The sequence below is a fragment of the Delphinus delphis genome, chromosome 11 (assembly GCF_949987515.2).
Source record: "Delphinus delphis chromosome 11, mDelDel1.2, whole genome shotgun sequence".
NCBI classification, from domain to species: Eukaryota; Metazoa; Chordata; class Mammalia; order Artiodactyla; family Delphinidae; genus Delphinus; species Delphinus delphis.
This window is the reverse complement of record NC_082693.1, coordinates 24,842,712-24,864,866: the sequence shown is the minus strand read 5'-3', so window position 1 is coordinate 24,864,866 and position 22,155 is coordinate 24,842,712. Positions and strand designations below refer to the sequence as shown.

General features: G+C 41.5%; 1 protein-coding gene across 1 annotated transcript in view; it reads left to right on the top strand.

Moving 5' to 3' along the window:
- TMTC1 (transmembrane O-mannosyltransferase targeting cadherins 1) overlaps nucleotides 1-22,155 on the top strand; it is a 257,619-nt gene that overhangs the window by 200,457 nt on the left and 35,007 nt on the right. Inside the window, exon 12 of the mRNA XM_060024531.1 lies at nucleotides 5,851-5,994. Within this exon, the coding sequence (XP_059880514.1) occupies nucleotides 5,851-5,994 (144 nt within the window). The remainder of the gene's footprint in view (nucleotides 1-5,850; nucleotides 5,995-22,155) is intronic.

Here is a 22,155-nt window from a genome sequence, read left to right as displayed (position 1 = left end):
ATCACACAGCAAGAAAGTCACCCATGGCTTCTGACTCCAATCAGTTATATTTCCACTCCACCAAAGTAATTTCCCATTCATCTGCTGCAAAAACCAAAGTTCACCATGGTCACCCCAAGCCCTTGAGAAAAGGTAAAATATGTTCACTATTTTCTATTTAAAAGAGCAAGGAAGGGGCTTCCCTGGTGGCGCAGTGGTTGAGAGTCCACCTGCCGATGCAGGGGACACGGGTGCCCCGGTCCGGGAAGATCCCACATGCCGTGGAGCGGCTAGGCCCGTGAGCCATGGCCGCTGAGCCTGTGCGTCCGGAGCCTGTGCTCCGCAACGGGAGAGGCCACAACAGTGAGAGGCCTGCATACGCAAAAAAAAAAAAAAAAAAAAGTGCAAGGAAGTATTTAATTCAATACATTTCCCAACCTCCAGAGGAAAATTCTCAGGAATCAGGAAAATTCAGCCACTTAAAGTGAGTCATTTCCTGAGGGCATGGTTTTACTCTAAATTGTTTTGAAAAATCAATTGGGCAGAGTCCTCCTGGATCTCTACTAGAGGTCATCCATTGTGAGAGATCAGATAATTTAGTTGGCCCCTCACTGGAGTGTGTCATACTTCCCTAAATTGCATTTGAGGTTTTTTTCCAAGACTGTCTAATGGATGGGAAGGAGTACGGTACCAAAATAAAGTGGCAAGACTTGCTGCTGGGTGTTAATGGCGATTTCAGACAATTAAAGAATTCTGGTGCACTTTAATGACATGATGATTCAAATTTTAAAATCAGGCACTTGAGAAATGGCAGGGACTAGAATGAATGAAAATATGCTGCGGCTGCTGCTGACTCCTGAAATGAAGTTGACTTTGGGTATTTTTTAGTTCTGTGAAATTTGGATCTCATGGTTGAAATTTTTTCCCAGTCATGTTTTTCTTTTGGATTCTTTTTTTTCTCAACAGGAAATAGAAAAAATAGAAAATAAACATCTGACCTTAGCATACTTCACCTCAAATAAATTAATGTGTGGAATGAAAATCAGATAAATAAATCAGGGTGTGTATATTCTGAAAGGAAATTGCAAAGGGGAGCACATGATACATACAGTCTTGCTTGAACAATGAAATGCCTTAGAAGGTACTCTAATAATGAAAAAGTAATAGAATTCTTAACTTTTGAACAGATTGTACAAAATTTAAAGTAAATGACTGAATAAAATATAAAACTAAACTTTAGTCATATACATCTTATCTCTATGGATCTTTAGTTGAGATTGAAGCTTAAGAACAGTAGATGGGAGAGCATGTATCTGTGCCTTAAACACTTACTGGATGTTGTTAGTTCCAAATAGCTTCCCATGATACTGTGCTTTTTAGAGACACCATGAGTACTTTGTATGGCAGGAGACAAGTTTTCCCAGCGAAGGAGAATCTCAGCCACGTTTCCTGAGTATTGACTTTATTTCACTTCTGTCCCTGAGAAGTAGTTTGTATAGGATCATAGCTGAATGGACTGGCCCAAGGATAGAAAGGGAAATTATTCTGAATGGAAGGTCTAATTGATAGCAGTATATTTATTTGCTGAAGGTGGAATGACTCATGGATTGTTTGGGAAAATAAATAGATTTACAGGAACCATCTGACTTTTAACACTTAAGAACACAACTCCTGAAAATATTTCTTTTTTTAAAAAAGTAATTTATTTTTTCTTTAATTTCTCCCATCCTCCCATTCCTCAACTTTAAAATAGTACAATAATTCTACTTGAAGAATTAGAAGGTTAAATGAGATAGTATATAGGAAAGCACTCTAAAATGTAAAGTATCACTAATACATGCTAGGTTTTTTTAGACCCATTTTCTTTTGCTCCTGCCTTCTGTTTTTCACTTAGGCAACTGTTCCCTCACAGTGATGATTTCCTGTTAACATGTTGCTGATATTCATGCTTCAGAGATAAGTTGCCTGGGAATGGAGGAGAATAATAATGTCCTTAACTACCTACTTTATTAATTCTGCTTAAGGAAAGGCCACCAGATAAAAAGTAAGAAGCCCTTCAATGCTCAAATGGGAATATAAATCATAGAGAATATAAATTGAGAATATAAATCATACAGTACTTGAAAAATATTCTCTTCAGCTCATAGAATTATATCTCTATGCCTAGATTTCTTTTTTAAAGAGAAAGAATAAACTTTCTTATACCCCAGAACTATTTGACGATATTATACATTTCCCTATAATAAATTTTAAAAATTTAACTCAGTGAAATTTTAAAACATAATAATAAGGAAATAGTGAGAGAGCCCCCATATACAATATAAATGTTGAGTAAGACTGAGAAAGAAAATCCAGTGGCTGTTCACAGTGGTCTTAAAAAAACAGGCCTGGGGCTTCCCTGGTGGCGCAGTGGTTGAGAGTCAGCCTGCCGATGCAGGGGACATGGGTTCGTGCCCCGGTCTGGGAAGATCCCACATGCCACGGAGCAGCTGGGCCCGTGAGCCACGGCCGCTGAGCCTGCGCGTCCAGAGCCTGTGCTCCGCAACGGGAGAGGCCACAACAGTGAGAGGCCCGCGTACCGCAAAAACAAACAAAAAAAACAGGCCTGAAAATTACCACTCTTCTCCCTTTCAGTGAAGCTTTTGTCAAGGTTCTTTACATGGGGAAGGGAATAATCACTACCAGAACTTTTGTAAAACATACCTGTAGGCGTCAAAGTCAAGACACACTTAATTGATCCTGACAATTGATGTAGTAACATAGACATCTCTTAAATTATTCATCTTTCTAATAGAGAATTCCCCTCTTGGAGCCCTCAGGGTTGAATTAGACCCAAGCTCATTTAAACAAGTTTATTTAAAAAGTAAACACACAAAAATAAGTTTCGTCCTTGCATAGGTCTTCAGTAAACAAGAGAAGAGTATATGTTTTAAGAAAATGTCTACATCTATATAAAAATCAAAATTAAAAGTGATAATTTTTTCTTGACCTGCTTAAAGAATCTTTTTTATGAAATTCAGCTTTGTTTCATAAATAATGTAATGCTTGCTCATGATTAGGTGAACTTAATCAGACGCCCAGAGGGAGGGGCTGTTGCTAGCAGACCTTTACTATTACCAGGAGTAAACAACATGACACGTTTTCCAGGTGGAGGGCTGTGAGTGGCAATAGATTCAGTAAATCACTATAGATGTCAGCAATCCCCTTCCTGGACAGGTTGGGACTCTGTTAACACAAAGCCTCTTTGCTGCCAGTGCCCGACCACAAAGCCCTGTCCTAAGCTTGGAGCACAAGGCATGCTAAAGACCTTTTTTTTCCTCGTAGTATTTATATTTGTTTCTCTTTACTTCCCTTCTCACTGCTTGTTTCTGTTTTTGAGAGTTCATTGTGAACTTATGTTCTGTTTCTGGTTTGAAAAAAAAAGAGAGAGAAAAATTTTTGTAGTCAGTGAACTTAGAAAGTATTATATCAATACATGCATTCCTTTAAATTTATTTATTTCTTTATTTTGGGCGGCGTTGGGTCTTCGTCGCTGCGCGTGGGCTTTCTCTAGTTGCGGTGAGCAGGGGCTACTCTTCGTTGCGGTGCGCGGGCTTCTCGTTGCGTTGGCTTCTCTTGTTGTGGAGCACGGGCTCTAGGCACACAGGCTTCAGTAGTTGTGGAGCGTGGGCTTCAGTAGTTGTGGCGCACGGGCTTAGTTGCTCCACGGCATGTGGTATCTTCCCGGACCAGGGGTTGAAGCCGTGTCCCCTCCATTGGCAGGCGAATTCTTAACCACTGTGCCACCAGGGAAGTCCCCATGCCGTTTCTTTAAATGGCAGTGGGATGGTGATGAAGTCCAAAAAGGTGGGCTGATAAGCAGCGGGAGAGGGCAACTGCGTGACAGGGAGCCCGTCGTAGATGCTCTTATTGAATTTAGGCTGTCCTTTCCCATATTTAGTGCTTTCACCTCAGACATTTATTTTGAGGGCTCCAAAGCCTATAAAGAAATAAGGAAAAGACCAAGTTTTAAGAAATTGCCTCTTCTGGGAAGGCAGAGGTCACCAGGATGCTTTCTCTTGCTGTTTGTCATCAGAGAAAAAATAAGAACTGTTCTCACCATGTTCACAGGACCCCCCTCTTAAATCTTTTGGAAGTCAGAGAGCTTTGCTCAACATCCAAAATATTTTTTTAATTGGAAGAATTAAAGTCCTGGCTGTGATATGCTCTCTGTAACCATTCCCAAAGTAATTCTTAGACACAGCTTCCCAGGAGGCTGTTCCGGGCATGGAATGAGTGGGCAGGTACGAGAGCATCTTCTCTTAGCTCTGATGTCCTGTAGATGCATCTATGAGAGAGCACCAAGGACTTGTGTACCCCAGGAACTGTGAGGGTGGGTGTTAAGGGACTGGTACCAGGTACCCTCAGGTTGTCTTTGCTAATTAAAGGTGACTAGAAAGAAGCAAACACGTTGTGTGTGTGTGTGTGTGTTTTCCCAACTTCCTCTCATAATGTATCTCTCCCAACAGCCTACAGAATTATTGTGAATAATTAGGGCTTTCAAGCCTTGGGAGGACGTAACATTCATCTGAATTGATTCTATCCCTTATCAGTCAGGAAGAGCATTACACAGATTGTCTTCCTGAAAATACTGAGGGATGCTAATAGCTGAGCTATAAGGCAGTAAGGAAGGGAGGATTACATGGTCCAATAAGCTTAGGAAACTCTGGGTTAGGCAAAGATTTAAAAAAAAAAAAAAAAAGCTATGCAGCTTGTCTTCCTTGGCCTTTTAATAGGAACCCCTTCTGTCCCCAAATTAAATTGATCTTCTTAGAAGGTACAGAACAGGCTGGGAGGGGGCAAGCATGGCATTTGATTGTCAAGAGACTTGACAAGTACAGATCCTGTTTTTATTACTTGGGCATTATCTTGCCTTTCCTACATTAAAAGCCAGCTCCACGGGCTTATTCAAAATCCTCTGGGTGACAGAGATGGAGTGAGCCTGTTCGACGACTAAATGTGTCGGCTCTGAGCGCAGCAGAATCAACTCAGCTGTGCGCGCAGCAGCAGGCTGGTTTGCCTTCCTCATAGTTTCTAGTTAAGGAAGTAAACTGATTCTCTTCCTTTCTTAATCACCATAAATTTGCCTTGCTGATGTGTACGCAGTCCTCCTTTCCATTTGCTTTTGAACATTAGGATCGCTGTTCTCACGTCATTGTGCCTTTTGAAATGTTTATATGTTTGTCAGGATTTTCATTCCCAGCCACTATCAGAGCAGGTGGTGTCAAATAACAGTAGCGGGGAAATGAGACAAAATGGAATAGGAGAGTCAAGGTGGAGAGCCGTTTGAGGGAGAAAGTTTATTTTTATGGGGAGACGTTTGTATCACCTTCTCAATAATGGGAGTTTTACTGATGCTCCAATTCAAATATATTCATGAAGATCCCTCATCCAGGGAATTCCCAACATCTTGTGTAAATAGTGGACATTATACAGGCAGCTAGTCAGCAGTCCCGCTAGGCCAGAAAGTCAGCACCGGTGGCAATGAGGATTTTCAGTCAAAGGAAGTTGAAAGTAACTGTAGGCTCCAAGCTAAATTTATTCAACCCCGGTAGATTTGCATACTATTTATTTATGCACTCTTTGGGGGTAATTTAATTATGCCATCATGTGTCAATTACTTGCTTTCCTGCCATGTTTATTTGCCTGCAGGTGCACAAACGGTTGACTGTTAAGATGTGACATAGACACACCATTAAAATAAAGGAAGAACTCAGTGTTTCATTTTTGTTGTGGCATACCTGGGGCGAGGAGTGGGGTGTGAAGAACAAGCAAATTGTGACCAACTTTGAAGTTTTTGAACAATCATGGCTTAATATTTCTAATTGTTAGGTTGTATCCGCGCCATGCAAGTGCCCTGAACAACCTTGGAACACTGACCAGAGACACAGCAGAGGCAAAGATGTACTATCAGAGGGCTCTCCAGCTAAATCCACAGCACAACCGGGCTCTTTTCAATCTTGGGAATCTCCTTAGGTAAGTAGAACGTGTACCTTTGATCAGAAGACCTTGTAGTTTCAAGAAATCCTTTCCTTTTCAACACTCATTTGGTTGTGGTGTTATCTCCTCTTCCTAGGGCAGAATAGTTAGGGTTTTCAAGTTTTGGGAGGATGCAATATTCATCTGAATTAATTCTATCCCTTATCAATCAAAAAGAGTATTTCCCAGAGTGTCTCTCTGGAAGTATTAGTTCTGGGAGATGTTCATAGGTTGTCTGTAGAGGGCTGGGAAGACGGAATGACTACATGGACAAATAAACTTAGGAGATGCTGAATTAAGCAAAGATAGTTCCTTTATTGCAAGAATCTTTAATATGCTAAATGCCCTGTGAATATTCAAGAAGGGAGTATGGAATACAGCATTTCCCAAAGTCAATCATTTTTGGTAGGCATTTCCCAAGAATTTCATGAATATACTTGGGAAAAGTGCTGGTCTAGGAAAAGCAGCAAGCTCTAAAGGTGAGCATAACCACAGCTCATGCGCAGTTCGTGCTATAGGTAAGAAACAAACTGAGGCTTTCTTGGAATTAGCAACGGTGACTCTTGCTCTCGGAAGACATCCCAGGCATAATCACTGGTGTTTGCTTTTCACTCACTGCCCTGGAAAAGACTGATAGTGCAGTTAGTCTCCCTGAAGACAAAGGGGTACTTTTGCATCTTGTATTTTTATTAATATAAAGTCTAGGCGAGTTGGTGATGACAATGTTAGTGGTAGTAGTGGCGATAATGATAGTGGAAATGGTGGTGGATATGGAATTTAACTTCTACGCTTTAAAAAACAGATTGACATTAGAGAAATGCAAATCAAAACTACAGTGAGGTATCACCTCACACCAGTCAGAATGGCCATCATCTAAAAATCTACAAACAATAAATGCTGGAGAGGGTGTGGAGAAAAGGGAACCCTCTTGTGCTGTTAGTGGGAATGTAAATTGATACAGCCACTATGGAGAACAGTATGGAGGTTCCTTAAAACACTAAAAATAGAGCTACCATATGACCCAGCAATCCCACTACTGGGCATATACCATGAGAAAACCATAATTCATAAAGAGTCATGTACCACAATGTTCATTGCAGCTCTATTTACAATAGCCAGGACATGGAAGCAACCTAAGTGTCCATCGACAGAGGAATGGATAAAGAAGATGTGGCACATATATACAATGGAATATTACTCAGCCATAAAAAGAAACGAAATTGAGGTTTTTGTAGTGAGGTGGATGGACCTAGAGTCTGTCATACAGAGTGAAGTAAGTCAGAACGAGAAAAACAAATGCTGTATGCTAACACATATATATGGAATCTTAAAAAAAGAAAAAAAGAAAAAAAAGCTCTGAAGAACCTAGGAGCAGGACAGGAATAAAGACGCAGATATAGAGAATGAACTTGAGGACACAGGGAGGGGGAAGGGTAAGCCGGGACGAAGTGAGAGAGTGGCATGGACATATATACACTACCAACTGTAAAACAGATAGCTAGTGGGAAGCAGCTGCATCGCACAGGGAGATCAGCTCGGTGCTTTGTGACCACGTAGAGGGGTGGGAGAGGGAGGGTGGGAGACACAAGAGGGAGGAGATATGGGGTTATCTATGTATATGTATAGCTGATTCACTTTGTTATAAAGCAGAAACTAACACACCATTGTAAAGCAATTATACCCCAATAAAGATGTTTAAAAAAAAAAAGATTGAAGACATCAGAAATGGGAATAAAAGGGTGAACATGGTTAGAATCAGAGAGTAGTGATGCATTAATCTGTGCTTGTTAGGTTGCTGACTGTCCACACACTTACTGAATTGGTTTCCTTGTCTCTGAACTTCACAGAGCACGTTTGGTACCTTTAGGGCTAATGGTTTGCTTTGTTCTTTTATCCTCTCCCTGACAGGATGGGCTTAATTGCCACAGTACCTCAGTGGATGCATCTTCTTCACGTTATTTTTTACTCCTTGAATTTTATTGTATTTATTTTTTTTGTATTTATTTTTTTAAACATCTTTATTGGAGTTTAATTGCTTTACAGTGTTGCGTTAGTTTCTGTTGTATAACAAAGTGAATCAGCTATATGTATACATAATATCCCCATATCCCCTCCCTCTTGCATCTCCCTCCCACTCCTTGAATTTTACATATGCATAGAGATATTCGTCCTTTTTCTTAGTGTGCACATGTGTTAATGCATGTTCTTATTTAATCCCATTTGAACAGAAGCATTGGGGAAAGTAATCACAGAACAGTCTAACATCACAGAAGGTGATAGGTGCCATCCCAAGTCTGAAGTTTTGTTTAAGAACGGCTTTATCCATATACTGGAGCACAAAATCAAGGGAACACTCTACCAAAGTAAGGAAATGCAAGGAAAGTACAGTTAAAATGAAAAAAATAAAAGTATAAATCAGCAAAAACTAAATGAACTTAATAAATTTTTCAAATTAGACAGTTTAGGAATTCCCTGGTGGTCCAGCGGTTAGGATTCTGCACTTCCACTGCAGGGGGCACGGGTTCAATCCCTGTTCTCGGAGATCTAAGATCCCACATGCCGTGTGGCCAAAAAAAAAGAAAAAAATTAGATAACTTGTTAAAATTTTATACAAATTGAGAGTGATGAAAAACAAGTAAATGAAGAAGTACACACTGTGACAGAAAAGCCTTTTAGCACTAGTACGTTCTCTTTAAAAATAAGAGCAAATCAAAAGCTGTGGGGAAAATGTGTTCTAGTTATTGTAGATAACTGTTTACAGGTCAATAGGGTGCTTTTATTTTACTCTGCTATTTTTATGAGGTCTTATTTATTTATGTGAAGTTCTAAGGACTCATTTTTAAAAGTCATTGTTGCATCTGTATGTGTCCAGCTTAGAGCCCAAATAACTTAATGGGTGGATAAATCCTGTTCATGTCTTTTGGGATACCAGCATTATATAGTACTGATTTGAAAAACAGTACAGATGAGTATTTTTTTTTTTTTTAACAAAGAAACCAGCTTTGATGGCCTGGATACAAAATGAGAGTTCTTGTTAGGAATGATATCCTACAGTTGTGATTATCACACTGTGCTGAATGTGGCCCTACTTGGAAATGGTGGCAGAGATTCTTTTAAATTTCATCTTGCCCAGACCTGAACGAGAGATGCATACTGCAGCCTTCCTTTTTCAATTCACATATTATTGCCTCTGACTATTACCTTGAATTAGTGTATGTGAGTTAAGAATACAAGGAAATATTTTTTGGAACATAACAATGGCTACTTTTCACAGTAGATGGGGCTTCTAGATACTCAACATAAGATTTTTCTCTTTTTCAGTAAAATCAACTCAATGATTATCCAAACCAAAAACGCTCCACATTTGTATAAGACTCTAAGTGCTTTTTTTAAAAAAATAATAAAGGCCGGGGCTTCCCTGGTTGCGCAGTGGTTGAGAGTCCGCCTGCCGATGCAGGGGACACGGGTTCGTGCCCCGGTCCGGGAAGATCCCACATGCCGCGGAGCGGCTGGGCCCGTGAGCCATGGCCGCTGGGCCTGCGCGTCCGGAGCCTGTGCTCCGCAACGGGAGAGGCCACAACAGTGAGAGGCCCGCGTACAGCAAATAATAATAATAATAATAAAGGCCTCCCAATGACTCTTTTAGATAGGGAAGAATAGGAACCAAGAATAGGAACCAAGGTTAAGTGCCAGGTACAAAGTCACCCTTGTTTACCTTCTGCTCTTTCACATTAAACAGAGAGCAAAGTGGCTCCATCCGTGTAGATGAGTCTTAGAATCCAGTAGAATAAAATCATGATAGTAGCTAACATTTATGTAATATTTTCCAGTTTACAGACAAGTGGGTTTTATATCCATAATTTAATTTAATCTTTAAAACTACTGTGAGAGGCATTCTCATCCTCATCCCCATTTTACAGATGAAGAAACCAAGGTTTAGAGATTTCATGTGACGTTGGCCCAAGCTCTGCTGACCCAGGATTGATTGCCTGCCCTGTCCTATTCACTTTCCATTACCCATGCTGCCCAAATAACTCTCCAATCCAAAAATTACTTAATATTTAGCTATTAAATGGCATGTGATTTCCTTTTGGGAGGAAGGAACTTCCTGTTTTTTTAATCAGGAAACAGTAAGGTTTGTTTCCATTATGTCCTTTAGTAGCAGAGAGAGGTGACCCAGAAAACAGCAGAACTAATCCACGTTTACTCCACGTCGGATCTGCTTTCCTTTCTGCTCTAACTGGCAATGGGTCAAAGGCATAAAGAGGATAAGAATATTTTAAATATGTTTTTATTTGATCCGTTTTTCTATTTAAGTTTTATACCTTATCTATATCTCGTTAGGCAGCTAACTTTTAAAAATTGTGTTCGTTTTTGTAACCTAGAACTTCATGCTCCTTCTAAGAACCCAGGTGATTTCCTTAGATATGAGTTTAGATTTGATCATCCCTGAGTGAAGGACACTATCACTTTTCCTCTTTTATAAATGAGAAACTAAAATTTGGAGAAGGTAAGTTAGGTGTCAAGGTCCCTTAGTGAGGAAATAGAGTTTGTGGGAATTGAACCTCAAACTTTCTGTCCAAGTACCCTTGCCCTTAATCACCACACTCTACTGCCTCCTTGTGGCTCATCTCAAAACTGAGATACAGCCCAGAGCAGCCCTGCCCAACAGAAATACAATGACAGCCAGAATCTATCGTTTAAATTTTTCAGGTAGCCATATTTTAAAACATAAAAAGGTGAAATTAATATTAATAATGTATTTTATTTAACCCCAGTATATTCAAAATATTATCATTTTAACATAATTAATATGAAAATTAATTTTTAAATTGAACATGTAAAAATATTAATGGGATAGTGTACATTCTTTTTTACAATTAATATTTGAAATCCAGTGTATGTTTTACACATACAGCATACCTGAGACTAGTCATATTTCAAGTGTTCAATAGCCACATGTGGTTAGTGGCTGCTGTATTGGACAGCACAGACCTTTATTAATGACCTTGACTTTGAGAGAAATGAGTTTTTGTCCAGACCAGAAACTCTAAATAAGATGTGATTCTGTCAGAGCATCCCAGAAACCTTAGAGCACTGAGGACAAATTCCATTTGAATTCTTGGAGTTATATGACAGACAGCTTTAGACCTGTTCACAGCAGTGCATGTCACTGACTCTTACCCAAATATATTTGACCTCTTTCATGACCATTTCCCTGGACTTTGAAGCTAATCTGTTATGATTCTGTACAGCACGTTTACAGTGTGACAGATTGATAACAAACAGCTTTCCATGCCAGCATTCTTAGTTTATATTAATTATTGTTGGCTTTGCTTGGAACCTAAAATGTAAAAGAAAATAGGCAAGATTAGCATACAGTTTTTATGGATGAAAGAGCAGAAATCCCTGATGGCTCAAGAGAACATAATAGAATACTTTAATTCAGGGCATGGGAAAATGCTTCTGTGACTGCTTGGGTAAAACAGTGTCTGGTATTTGCTACTGAAACAGCATATTTTCATTTTAAAGAATTGTATTGTCCCTCCCATTGCCAAAATTACCTTCTATTCACATAATAGGATATGGGTGTTATATGGGTGTTACAATAAATCTTATAATCAAAAGTCAGAAGAAAATGAAATAGAATTTCCAAAATTGACCTATTTAGCAGATGAGTTTGATAACAATATACATTTTATTTTCTTTAGGCGAATCCTTTAGAAAATTGAATTTCTAAAGAATAAAAGGATGTGGAAAAAAGGGTAACCATTAGCTCTGAAATAAATTTCAATGTTTGGGATAAATTTCCTTATAGCTTTGGCATTAGCCACACTGCCTTTTATTTCATAAAAAGGAAGTTTATACACTCAAGATAGCAGTTCTCCCCTTTCTCTACCTTTTACCTGAAACCCCAGAGAATCCAAAATGCCAGCCCACTGGATAAAGAACAACTTTTTGAGGTCGTTCTCACCACATTAGGATGTCAACTTTGGGTGGGCAACTTCTGCATCCTCCTCTTGGAATAAAATCCTTCTCCCACCCCCACTCCCATGGTGACCTGTCAACATCCAGGTTACCTCCAGTCTTACTTATCTGTAGTCTTAACTCCATTGCAATTTCTCCTCGGGGTCTTTATGTAGTTCACACCTGTCTCTCTCCAGGTCTTCTTCTCCATCTCTTTTGAAGCCCAGTCCAGCAGCTCATTGCCACCATCTCCATCCTCATCAGGGCCATGTCACAGCCTTGTACATTCTCCTGTTGTCCTCAGGGACTCTGCAACCTTTAGTGAATTCGGTTGCCTCCATCACCCAGCTCCTCTGCTGCCTTCCCTCCAGGGCCTGCCACTTCTGCTCTACCTTGACCATTCACCGACATGGCCATGCCATGGGCTTTTTAATTAGGCACACCTTTTCATTCTCTAGTGCCTGAATTCTGAAAGGTTCCTCTTTGCCCTTCACTTATTAACCTCTTCCCACCCTTCCCTTCCCCTCTCTGTCACTCCTTCTGACCCTTGGAAGGGGTCGTGGGATAACAACCTGCCACCTCCAAGCTCCCTCTGTGCTCACATTGTCTCTCCCTTTAAGACCTTGACGTTGACATGACTCCCTTCTGGGACAAATGTTATTTCCCTCTTACTCCCTCATTCCTAGTGGCCCTGCTCTTTACCATTGTTAGAACCTCTGTTCTGATTTTTATGTGTATAATGTGTAATCCCATCTCTCAGTTATCTGATCTATTTCATTAATGTATGTGACATCAGCTTAGACTCACACCTTGACCATCATTTACTTGCTCAACGGTGCCTCCAACTCAAGGTTCCCCCCCCCCCCATTGCCTGCATTTTGTAGGCAGACCAATAGTTCTCAACTTTTTCTCATTATCACTCCTCTCCCCACCCCGGGAACCACTTTAGGCCTTTTTCCCTAATCACTCCCTCCCCCAATTAAATAAATACCCAAGGACAAGATTTGTTAGGTAGTGTCAAGCTTTGAGAGACTGAAGACCACTGTAATAACTAATTTTATTTTTATATGTAATCTAACATTATCTTTCACTGCACTGCCCCCGCTCCAAGATGCGGTGTCTCTGTATGTGTGTCCTAGACCCTCATCCAGTCTCTCAAGTGTTGGAGGTAAAAACATACATCTGAGTCTGATGGGGCCCTTACAAAACTCTGAAGACAGCATTGTGGGGGAAAAGCAGGATCAGGAGTTAGAGCTATTAGAAATTCATCCCTTATGGTCTTATAATACCTCCCAAATATTTTCTGTTTTCCTAATATAAGTATCCTTTGTTCCCCTCCTCAGTGCCTATGCACACACCCAGGAGATGACATAATCCTTTACTTTTACTAAGAATATTCAAGTCATTTAAGGTTAATTTTTGCAGCTTCCCTTCTTCCTACCTCATTTCTTACATATTCCTAGATGTCCTCTTCTTTTGTTCTTCCAAGGGAGGAAGGGTTGTCTTGCCTCCCTAATAAGCCTAGTGCTCACACCTGTGGTTATGTGGGGGGGGTTTTGCTTTTTTTGTTTTTTTTGTTTTTTGCAGTACGCAGGCCTCTCACTGTTGCGGCCTCTCCCGTTGCGGAGCACAGGCTCTGGACGTGCAGGCTCAGCGGCCATGGCTCACGGGCCCAGCCGCTCTGCGGCATGTGGGATCTTCCCGGACCAGGGCACGAAACCATGTCCCCTGCATCGGCAGGCGGACTCTCAACCACTGCGCCACCAGGGAAGCCCGGTTATGTGGTTTTTTTAAAACTGAGGCATAATTAAATGCAAAAGTGCACAATCTTTAGTGTTTAGTACAATGAGTTTTGGCAATTTTATATACTGTTGTAATTACCCCCAAAATAACATAGAGAACATTTCACCCCAGAAAGACCCCTCATTCCTCTTTCCAGTAAATTTCTCCCTCCCCGGAGGCAATCATTGTTCAAATTTTTTCACCAGAAGCTAGTTTTAGCTTGTCATAGAACTTCATTTAAAGGTGAACATTACATATATACTTTTTTGGCATCTGGATATTTTCTGTAGCATGATTTTTTTGAGTCTTATCCATGTTGTTGCATGTTACATGTTTTTTTTTAACTGATGAGTAGTATTTCATTGTGTAAATATGCTGTAATTTGTTTATCCATTTTCCTGTGGGTAGATACTTGGTTTGTTTATAGGTTTGTATGTTTAGTATTCTGGGATAAATACCTAGGAATAGAATTGTGGGTAGATGTATCTTTAATGTTTTAAGAACCTGCCAAATAAACAGTTCTCCAAAGTAACTGTACCGCTTTTCACTCCATCAACACTGGTGAGAGATCCACTTGCTTAGCATCCTCACTAACATCTGGTGTCGTCAGTCTCTTTTATTTTAGCCATTAGTCATTAGTGTAAAATCCACATGTGTTCTTGATTCTCTTTCTCTACCTTTCCCTGTCCATTATCATGGGCATTCTCTTAGGTCTTCAGATTCTTCCCATTGCACAAACTTCCACATGCCCCACATTCCCCTGGGAAACATCTCCGTTCAGCTACTCCCTCAAGTGGTTCTCCTCACTCCTTCCTTTCTCTGATCAAATTGGTGAGAAGAACGATTGCCACTTGGTGCTTCTCCTTCCCCCCCACCTGTTCATTCAGCCTCTGGTGGAGCTGCTCTCTGAACATCAGCTGTGAATTCCAAAGGTTCTCTGGGCTCTCACTCCCCCATGATTTCTCTGAAGTGAAGAATATGATCCTGTTGGCCTCCCACTGTTTTTGAAGCTCTTTATTTCATTTTTGTATTATAACACATTGTTTCTTTTCCATTTCCAATATCTACTCTTCTTCCTCCCTCCCTCTAAATGTCATTGATTCTCCATCACATACACACATACAGTCCAAACGTATGAACATTCAGGACTTCCCGTAATCCTGCCACTTTCTTCCTTATTTTCTGCTGCTCCCCACACTGTATAAACCCAGACACCCAGCCAAACTGACCCCTGGTCACTGTTTGAGAAATAGAAACATGCAAACTACATTTGAGAGAATATTACAGAGGTTTTAAAGTAACAGCTCTTCTAGTTCACCCAAAATATTGTTTCATTTGCATTTCATCATCTTATATTCCATGTCTGTACAAAACTGAATTATCTAGGGAATGATGAGAACGTTTACCTACTTCCTCAAGATTTGGGAGTTATTTGTATCTAAACAGATTGCTAATTATTAAAATATTTTTGTAAGTAACTCTCCCCCACCAAAACTCCTCTCAGTCATGCTGTGTTTACCAATGATTTGAGCATGAGTGAGTTGTTTTAAATCCATAGTGTGGTTTGCAAGGAAGAAGGAAGGGCCCCTTTTCTCAATCCTTGCTTTTGCTGTGATGGCTGCAATAAACACTCCTGAGGCCAGAAGACAGCTCTGCACAGGAAGTACTGTCAGGGAGAACAAGCTTTAATTTTATGCTCTTGAAGGCATTGGAAGGTCATCATTTTCTTTCCTTGCATAAATATTTCTGACAGAGGATAATTAAACAGACCAGACTGCTTTGTCAAGTATAGGAGTTTTCAGTGGTCTTTCCTGTCCCGAAAATCATTTTCCCACCCCTTTAACTCTCATAATCTTTCCTGGCCTCATTTGCAATCTAGTGCCCTTAAGCTCCTGTGCTGGGGAATGACTTGGAACAACTCTTGACTCATAGCTTAAAGAAGGTACAAATCAATTAAAAGAATACTAGAAATGCATGTTTCACTGGAAATTTCTTCTTGCGTACATTGTCTTACTTTAGAGAACCAGGCATATCAACTTTTTAATCACAAACCCAGTAGGAGATCAGCTTTGCCCTGACACAGGCTAAATTCAGAATGTAAGTTGTTAGAGAGCCTCAAAAAACTTTCAAATCTAAAAAAAAAAAAAAAAAAAAAAAAAAACTTTCAAATCTAAAAATGCTCTGTGTAGACCAGGAGGAGAAATACCAAGGACAGAAAGAGAAATATGCATGTTGTCTGTGTCCACTCCGACTCACGCTTGCCTGTGGCCTGCGGGGGTCTGTCCCAGGAAGCACCTTGGGGAGGTGAAGGAGGCTTTAAGGCTCCCTCCCTTCTTGCTGACTCCTTACTAATTCTGCCAACCTCCCTCCGTCGTACAGGGCCCACCCTGGTGCTTTCCTGTGGTGCCACCACTGCAGGGCTGACTGCCCTCAACCTTTCTGCCACCTCTCCTCCTCCAAGTGAAAAGGACAGTAACACTTGAATGACAAATTACAAAGCACCTCCTCACGTCTCATGAACCTGCCCACTGAGTGTTTGTGGAGGGCAGGCACCTTCACTCCCCTGTTACAGCTCCGGGGACGGTGAGGGAGGTCATGTGACACGAGCTGTGAAGTGGGACCTCTAGAGCCAGCCATTCGGTTACATCCCGCGGCCACGCTGACTGTCTCCCCATGCTGTCTTCAGGAATAGGAGTCGTGGAGCTTAGTGAGTTTGGATCTCAGCTCTACCACATAGCAGTGTGTGACCTTGGGAGAACAACTGGATCTTGCAATGGCTCCAATCACTCACTTATAAAGTAAAAATAGTACTAGTAACCAGGTCCTCCATGAGTCCTAAACAGGAGAATGCGTGTAAGTACTTAACATAGTTCCTAGCCCCCAATAAAGATGAAATAAGCCTTAGTTATTATTAATTATTACTAGTCCAGGGGCATAATTCCTCACTTCAATTTGAAGCTCATCTTCTTAGTATAAAGTTAATAATACATCAGAAGGAGGCAACACATTTTCTTTTCCTGCTGTTGAACAGTTTCAGGCAATATTCAACCTCCTTGAGACTCAGTTTCCTTCTCTTCAAAATAAGAGACGGGACCAGGGGATTCTGTAAAGCTGTCTAGCTGCAGGAATCTATGGTTTCAACCATGACTCCAAGGTTCTAATCTCTTTACTGAAATGTAAATGGAAGGTCAGAAAGGAATTTGGAAGTCCCTTTTCTTTGCCCAGGCAATATTACCTTGGAGCAGTATCCTGCCTTTGCTGAGAAATCAGTGAGGCTTCAGGTAGAAAATCCAGATGAGACTCCAGCTGGAGAGGGGAAGGAGCCCAGGGAGCTGCCAGGGACTGCATCACCCCACGCGCACGATGCTCTGCTAAGCACGATGCCCTTGCGTGTCTATCCCACAATTACAGGAGCCTGGAGGGATTAATGTGCACCTTTCACAGATTCGGCCACTGAGGCTCATGGAGGTGGAACATCTAACCCAAGTCATACAGCTGGTGAGGGCAGAGCTGGGATTTAGACAGCAACCCGCCTGAGCCAAAGCCAGGGACGTGCATTCCACTGCATCATCAAAATGACTCTTTATCTATGGCGTAGGTGAATCCTGGCTAAACCAGGCTAGTCTCAGCTGCCTTCTCTTCCAGGTCCCAACCTGGGGACATGGTTTCTACGCTTTCCTTCAAATCACGGAAAAGCTTGGCATAAATATTTTGTGTGCTTTGAAGAGTTGCTGGCTTGGGACTCGTCCTCCCACCCCTCCCAGCCCACCTCCATGCACACGTGGTGCAGGAGCAAGGCCATCGGTGGGCAAGCGTTCTGCTGCCGGGGTCCAGGGCAGGGACCTCACCGAGCAGATGAAGACCTCAAGTGCCAAAGGAGTAAGGGAGGAGGGGACTCAGGAAGAACCTTTCCTCAGGACCTACTCTGTGCCAGCCCCTGTGTGAGGTCTTTGTGTGAGTTCTGTCTCTGTGCCTGCAGCTGTGTGACGAGACAGCGTCAGAACTGTCCACCGTTCCCTTCCTCAGCTTTCAGCTGGGGAGAGAGGTGTTAAAGGCCGGGCACCCCACACAGGGCGTGGCAGGCACCCGACTGCCTCCCATTGTTCTCCGGTGAGTGACCTGACTCGCCCTGCAAACCCACTGCGAGAGGGAGGGGGGATTGCAGGGGATCTACTCATAATTCTAACTATAGTGAGTGTGGCTTTGCGGTCTTCACCAGCACATAACATGAACCTGTCCTCCAGACAGTTCTCCTATGTGGCTTCCATAAAGAATCAAGCAGAAACACTAGGGCAAGGGCCTGTAAACTAGGTTTCCATTGCATCGCCCAGTAAACTAAAACATAAAAGAGGCTACTCAGGGTAGGATCCAGTTTTCTTCTTTTCCTTCTACTAGGAAAGACAGTAGAGCCACAGAAAAACATGTGCTCTGAAAAGATAGCCTTAGTCAGACATTCAAAATTTGACTTTCACAATTCAGTTTTTTCCGAGGAGCTGGTAGAGTCTATCAGCACCCCCTTCCCCACCCCAAATCAAAGTCTTTTCCCTTTGTGAGAGACATTATTTCTGAATCCAACAATAACAATACACCCCAACAAAGGAATGGTAGTTAAGAGACTGCCCAGCATTCCAAGTTCACACTGGTTAATAGGAAATTTTACTACTGCCAAGGGGATTGCCAAATCCATTTATTTCTGTTATTGCATTTCCCAGATTCTCCCAAAATGTCAATACTCTTTCAAAGCAAGCATCTGCTTTCAGTTTAAATGATGTGTCATGAGATTGTACACAGGAATCCAGAAAGTTTTCTAAATTGACAAACTTAACCGGTCCTTAATTACTAAACGAAAATGTGCTGAATTTTCTAAAAATTGCTTTTAGAAAATTTGCTTTTTCTAACTATCTGTCAGTGAGACCGAGCCAGGAAAGTGAGATGAGGCAAATGTTGTTACTTAACACACGAGAAAAACAGCCCCACTGCTGTATAACCAAAGGGAAAATTCCCTGGGAAACTACAAATGTTGAATGCCGAAATTTGCATATTATGAACAAGATCTAATTTCTACTTAATGCTTCTCTTACGAATTCAATGAGGAAGATGTTATTGGTCCCAGGGACCCCTTCTCAGGAAGTTTAGCCTTTTGGAAATTCCCGGGGGAGACTTAAGGGAGCAGAGTTTTGCTTGCAGAATATTAGGAGATTTTTACTTCTGTTGATGCCTATATGGCTAACACCAGCACTAAGACTTGGATGCACAAAAGCGGGCATTCACCACAGAGCTTCTACGAGAGAGAAAACTGCCTCTTCCAATTGCAGCGTCACCCTCCAGGCACCTCCACTGAAGCCTCCCCACATCACCTGGCGTCCAGAAGTATCGCCCATCCGGGCAAATCAACCAGCCACTGTGACCCTTCTCTTTGGCTCCGATTGTTCCAGAAAGTCTTCTTTCTCCTTTTACCTTTCCTCATCCTGTTACATGTTAGTCTTATATCAAGGAACAACTGATCAGGCAGACCCCACATAGTAACCAGGGCAGAGTTTCTAAAGCAGAGGCTGAAGACCACCCTCACCAGAATCACCTGAGGGGCTTTTTAAGATTTTTAAGAATAATGATTCTTTGGCCCTGCCTCAGACCTACTGAATCTTATGAAGCCTGGGATCCTACATTTTATCAAACACTGAATGATTCTTAAGCACTAAAATTTGAGAACAGTTGATCTAAGGAAAAAGTGAAGATAGAATACTTTAGGTCATGGAGGATTGTCGATCATCGGCTGGTGACTTTCTTTGGCAGATGAAGACATTCAGGATGCAGAGAGGCAATAAATATTTCCTAACCCAGGAGCGCTTCACTCCTCCCTGCTTCTCCCATCTACCCAGGGATCTCTAATAGTTCCATCAGTGTCTGCTGAATCCTTCACAGAAGCTCAGACAGACTTCAGTGTCCTGAGTGTGACATGAGTTTCCAGAGGATCTCAGAGTGTTCCTTTCTGTGACTCCAGACAAAAGGTGTGCCCGTGCCTAATTGGACGGGTGATGTACTGAGGCTTCATTTTGTCAATTTATTCACCTGTTATGAGCTACGTACTTCAAGCTTTTTCTCTGGAATTCAGAAAAACAACCTGTGGACTTGGTTACCTGTATCACATGCTTGGTGAATTCAGAGGAAGATGTTATTTTCATATTTTCCCCCTTTTGAATTGACTTGTCAATTCAGTCTAAATGGCTAACAGAGTATTCCTATATAGAGGGGGCTTACATTGATAATGGGCTTTGGATTTCACTGAACTGCCTGTTATAGAGCCAAAAGAATGCATTAGGGAGTTTTAATACTGTCTAATGCTGGCCCAGGGGTGATCTGTACTGTCAGAATACAAAGGTAATTCCCATTATTAAGAATTTTGTAAAGTCTATTTGAAATTTTCTGCCTCTCTTGTTATTCCTTTTTACATGGAAATAACTGCTTAAAACTTTCTTTTCTAAGAAGCTTTCCTGGCGTGGCTGAAAAAGAGGTTCAAAATTGCTCCTAATTCTTTCTTGCTTAAATATTCACCTTTAGCCATCACCCCTGCAAAACGAAGACCTACTCCTTTGTGTGGCTCTAATAGCAGCTGAGTGGATTCTGAACTATCAGTCTGCCGTTTAGGCCTCCTCAGCTTGACATTTGCCTTAGAATGAGGTTTTTAGGGGTTTTCACTCTGCTTATTACTGGGTTATTTTACGTTTAGTGCAGTGCTATTCAGTTGTGTATTTTTTGTTTGTTTGTTTTTGCGGTACGTGGGCCTCTCACTGTTGTGGCCTCTCCCGTTGCGGAGCACAGGCTCCTGACGCGCAGGCTCAGCGGCCATGGCTCACGGGCACAGCCACTCCGCAGCATGTGGGATCTTCCCGGACCAGGGCATGAACCCACGTCCCCTGCATCGGCAGGCAGACTCTCAACCACTGCGCCACCAGGGAAGCCCTCAGTTGTGTATTTAATGATGATTTTTACACCCAAAATCCATTATGGTATAAGACCAGACACAGGAAAAATCACTCTAACATCTAACTTAAATTTCTCATGAATAATTTGAAATGTGAAAGTACTGATATATTACTTTAGAAGGAATTTCAAAAACGCCACATTTTTAGAAGTGTGTGTGTGAGGAGGAGGTGACTTCCCTGGTGGCGCAGTGGTTAAGAATCTGCCTGCCGATGCAGGGGAAACAGGTTCGAGCCCTGGTCCAGGAAGATCCCACATACCGCAGAGCAGCTAAGCCCGTGCACCACACTACTGAGCCCGCGCTCTAGAGCCCGCGAGCCGCAACTGCTGGAGCCCATGCTCCGCAGCAAGAGTAGCCCACGTAAGAAGCCCACGCACCGCAATGAAGAGTAGCCCGCGCTCGCGGCAACTAGAGGAAGCCCGCACACAGCAACGAAGACCCAACGCAGCCAAAAAAAAAAACAAATTAATTAATTAATTAAAAATAAATAAATAAAAGTGGTGGGGGGGAATATAGGTTTTAATGGGTGATTTTAGAAACATTAAATGAGCTACTAAAAGCCAAAATATATAATACCTACTGTGTGCCAGAGACTCAGGGCGGACAATTTGCCTAAGGGAGCACAGTTAGGAAATAGTGGAGATGGAGTCATAACCCAGTCATTCTGGCTTTTGAATCTGTGCTTTTAGCTACTCTTCAGAGTTAAGCTGGAGAAGCTGCTTAACAGTGCCTGCTAAATAAGAAGTGCTCAATAAATGGAAGCTATACTTGTAATTTTCTTATGAGTCTAAGGCTTGGGACGCTTCTCTTTTTCTAGAATCGCTTCTACAATATTGAAAAAGCTGTAGAAACAGAAATATAAAATAGAGAAATATATCATTCTCCTCTGTTATTTAAAAAGAAAGCTTATTTAAGGAGATTTACGAAGATCTAGGAATAAAGAAAATATTAAAACCATGGTTTTAAAAAAATAATTTAGCGATTATTGAATTTCTATTTGGGCAGATCACTGTACTAGTCTCTGGGATAAAAGAAGTAAGATTAATAAGATATGGGTTCTGCCTATGAAAGAGCTTACAACTTAGTAATGGTCACAGACAGAGCACATGCCATTTAACAGAGTGGAGGCAGAAAGGCCAATCATGGCCTGATGATGGAACACGCGAGAGTTGAAGTTGCATATTCGAATCCTAGTGGTATAGTAGCTGTGTGGTCAGGACAAATCGTGTGAGCTCTCCAAATCTCAGGTTTTTATTTTTGTTGGGGTGGTGGTTGCTAGTATTGTTTTCTAAATCTTTATAATGGAGATAATTTTGCATAATTCATAATGCTTAATGGGAATTAAATAATGCAAAGGAATCACTTAACTCTGTCTTTAGCAGAGAGTAAATGTTCAGCAGACAACTACTGTGAAACCTGAAGCTTTA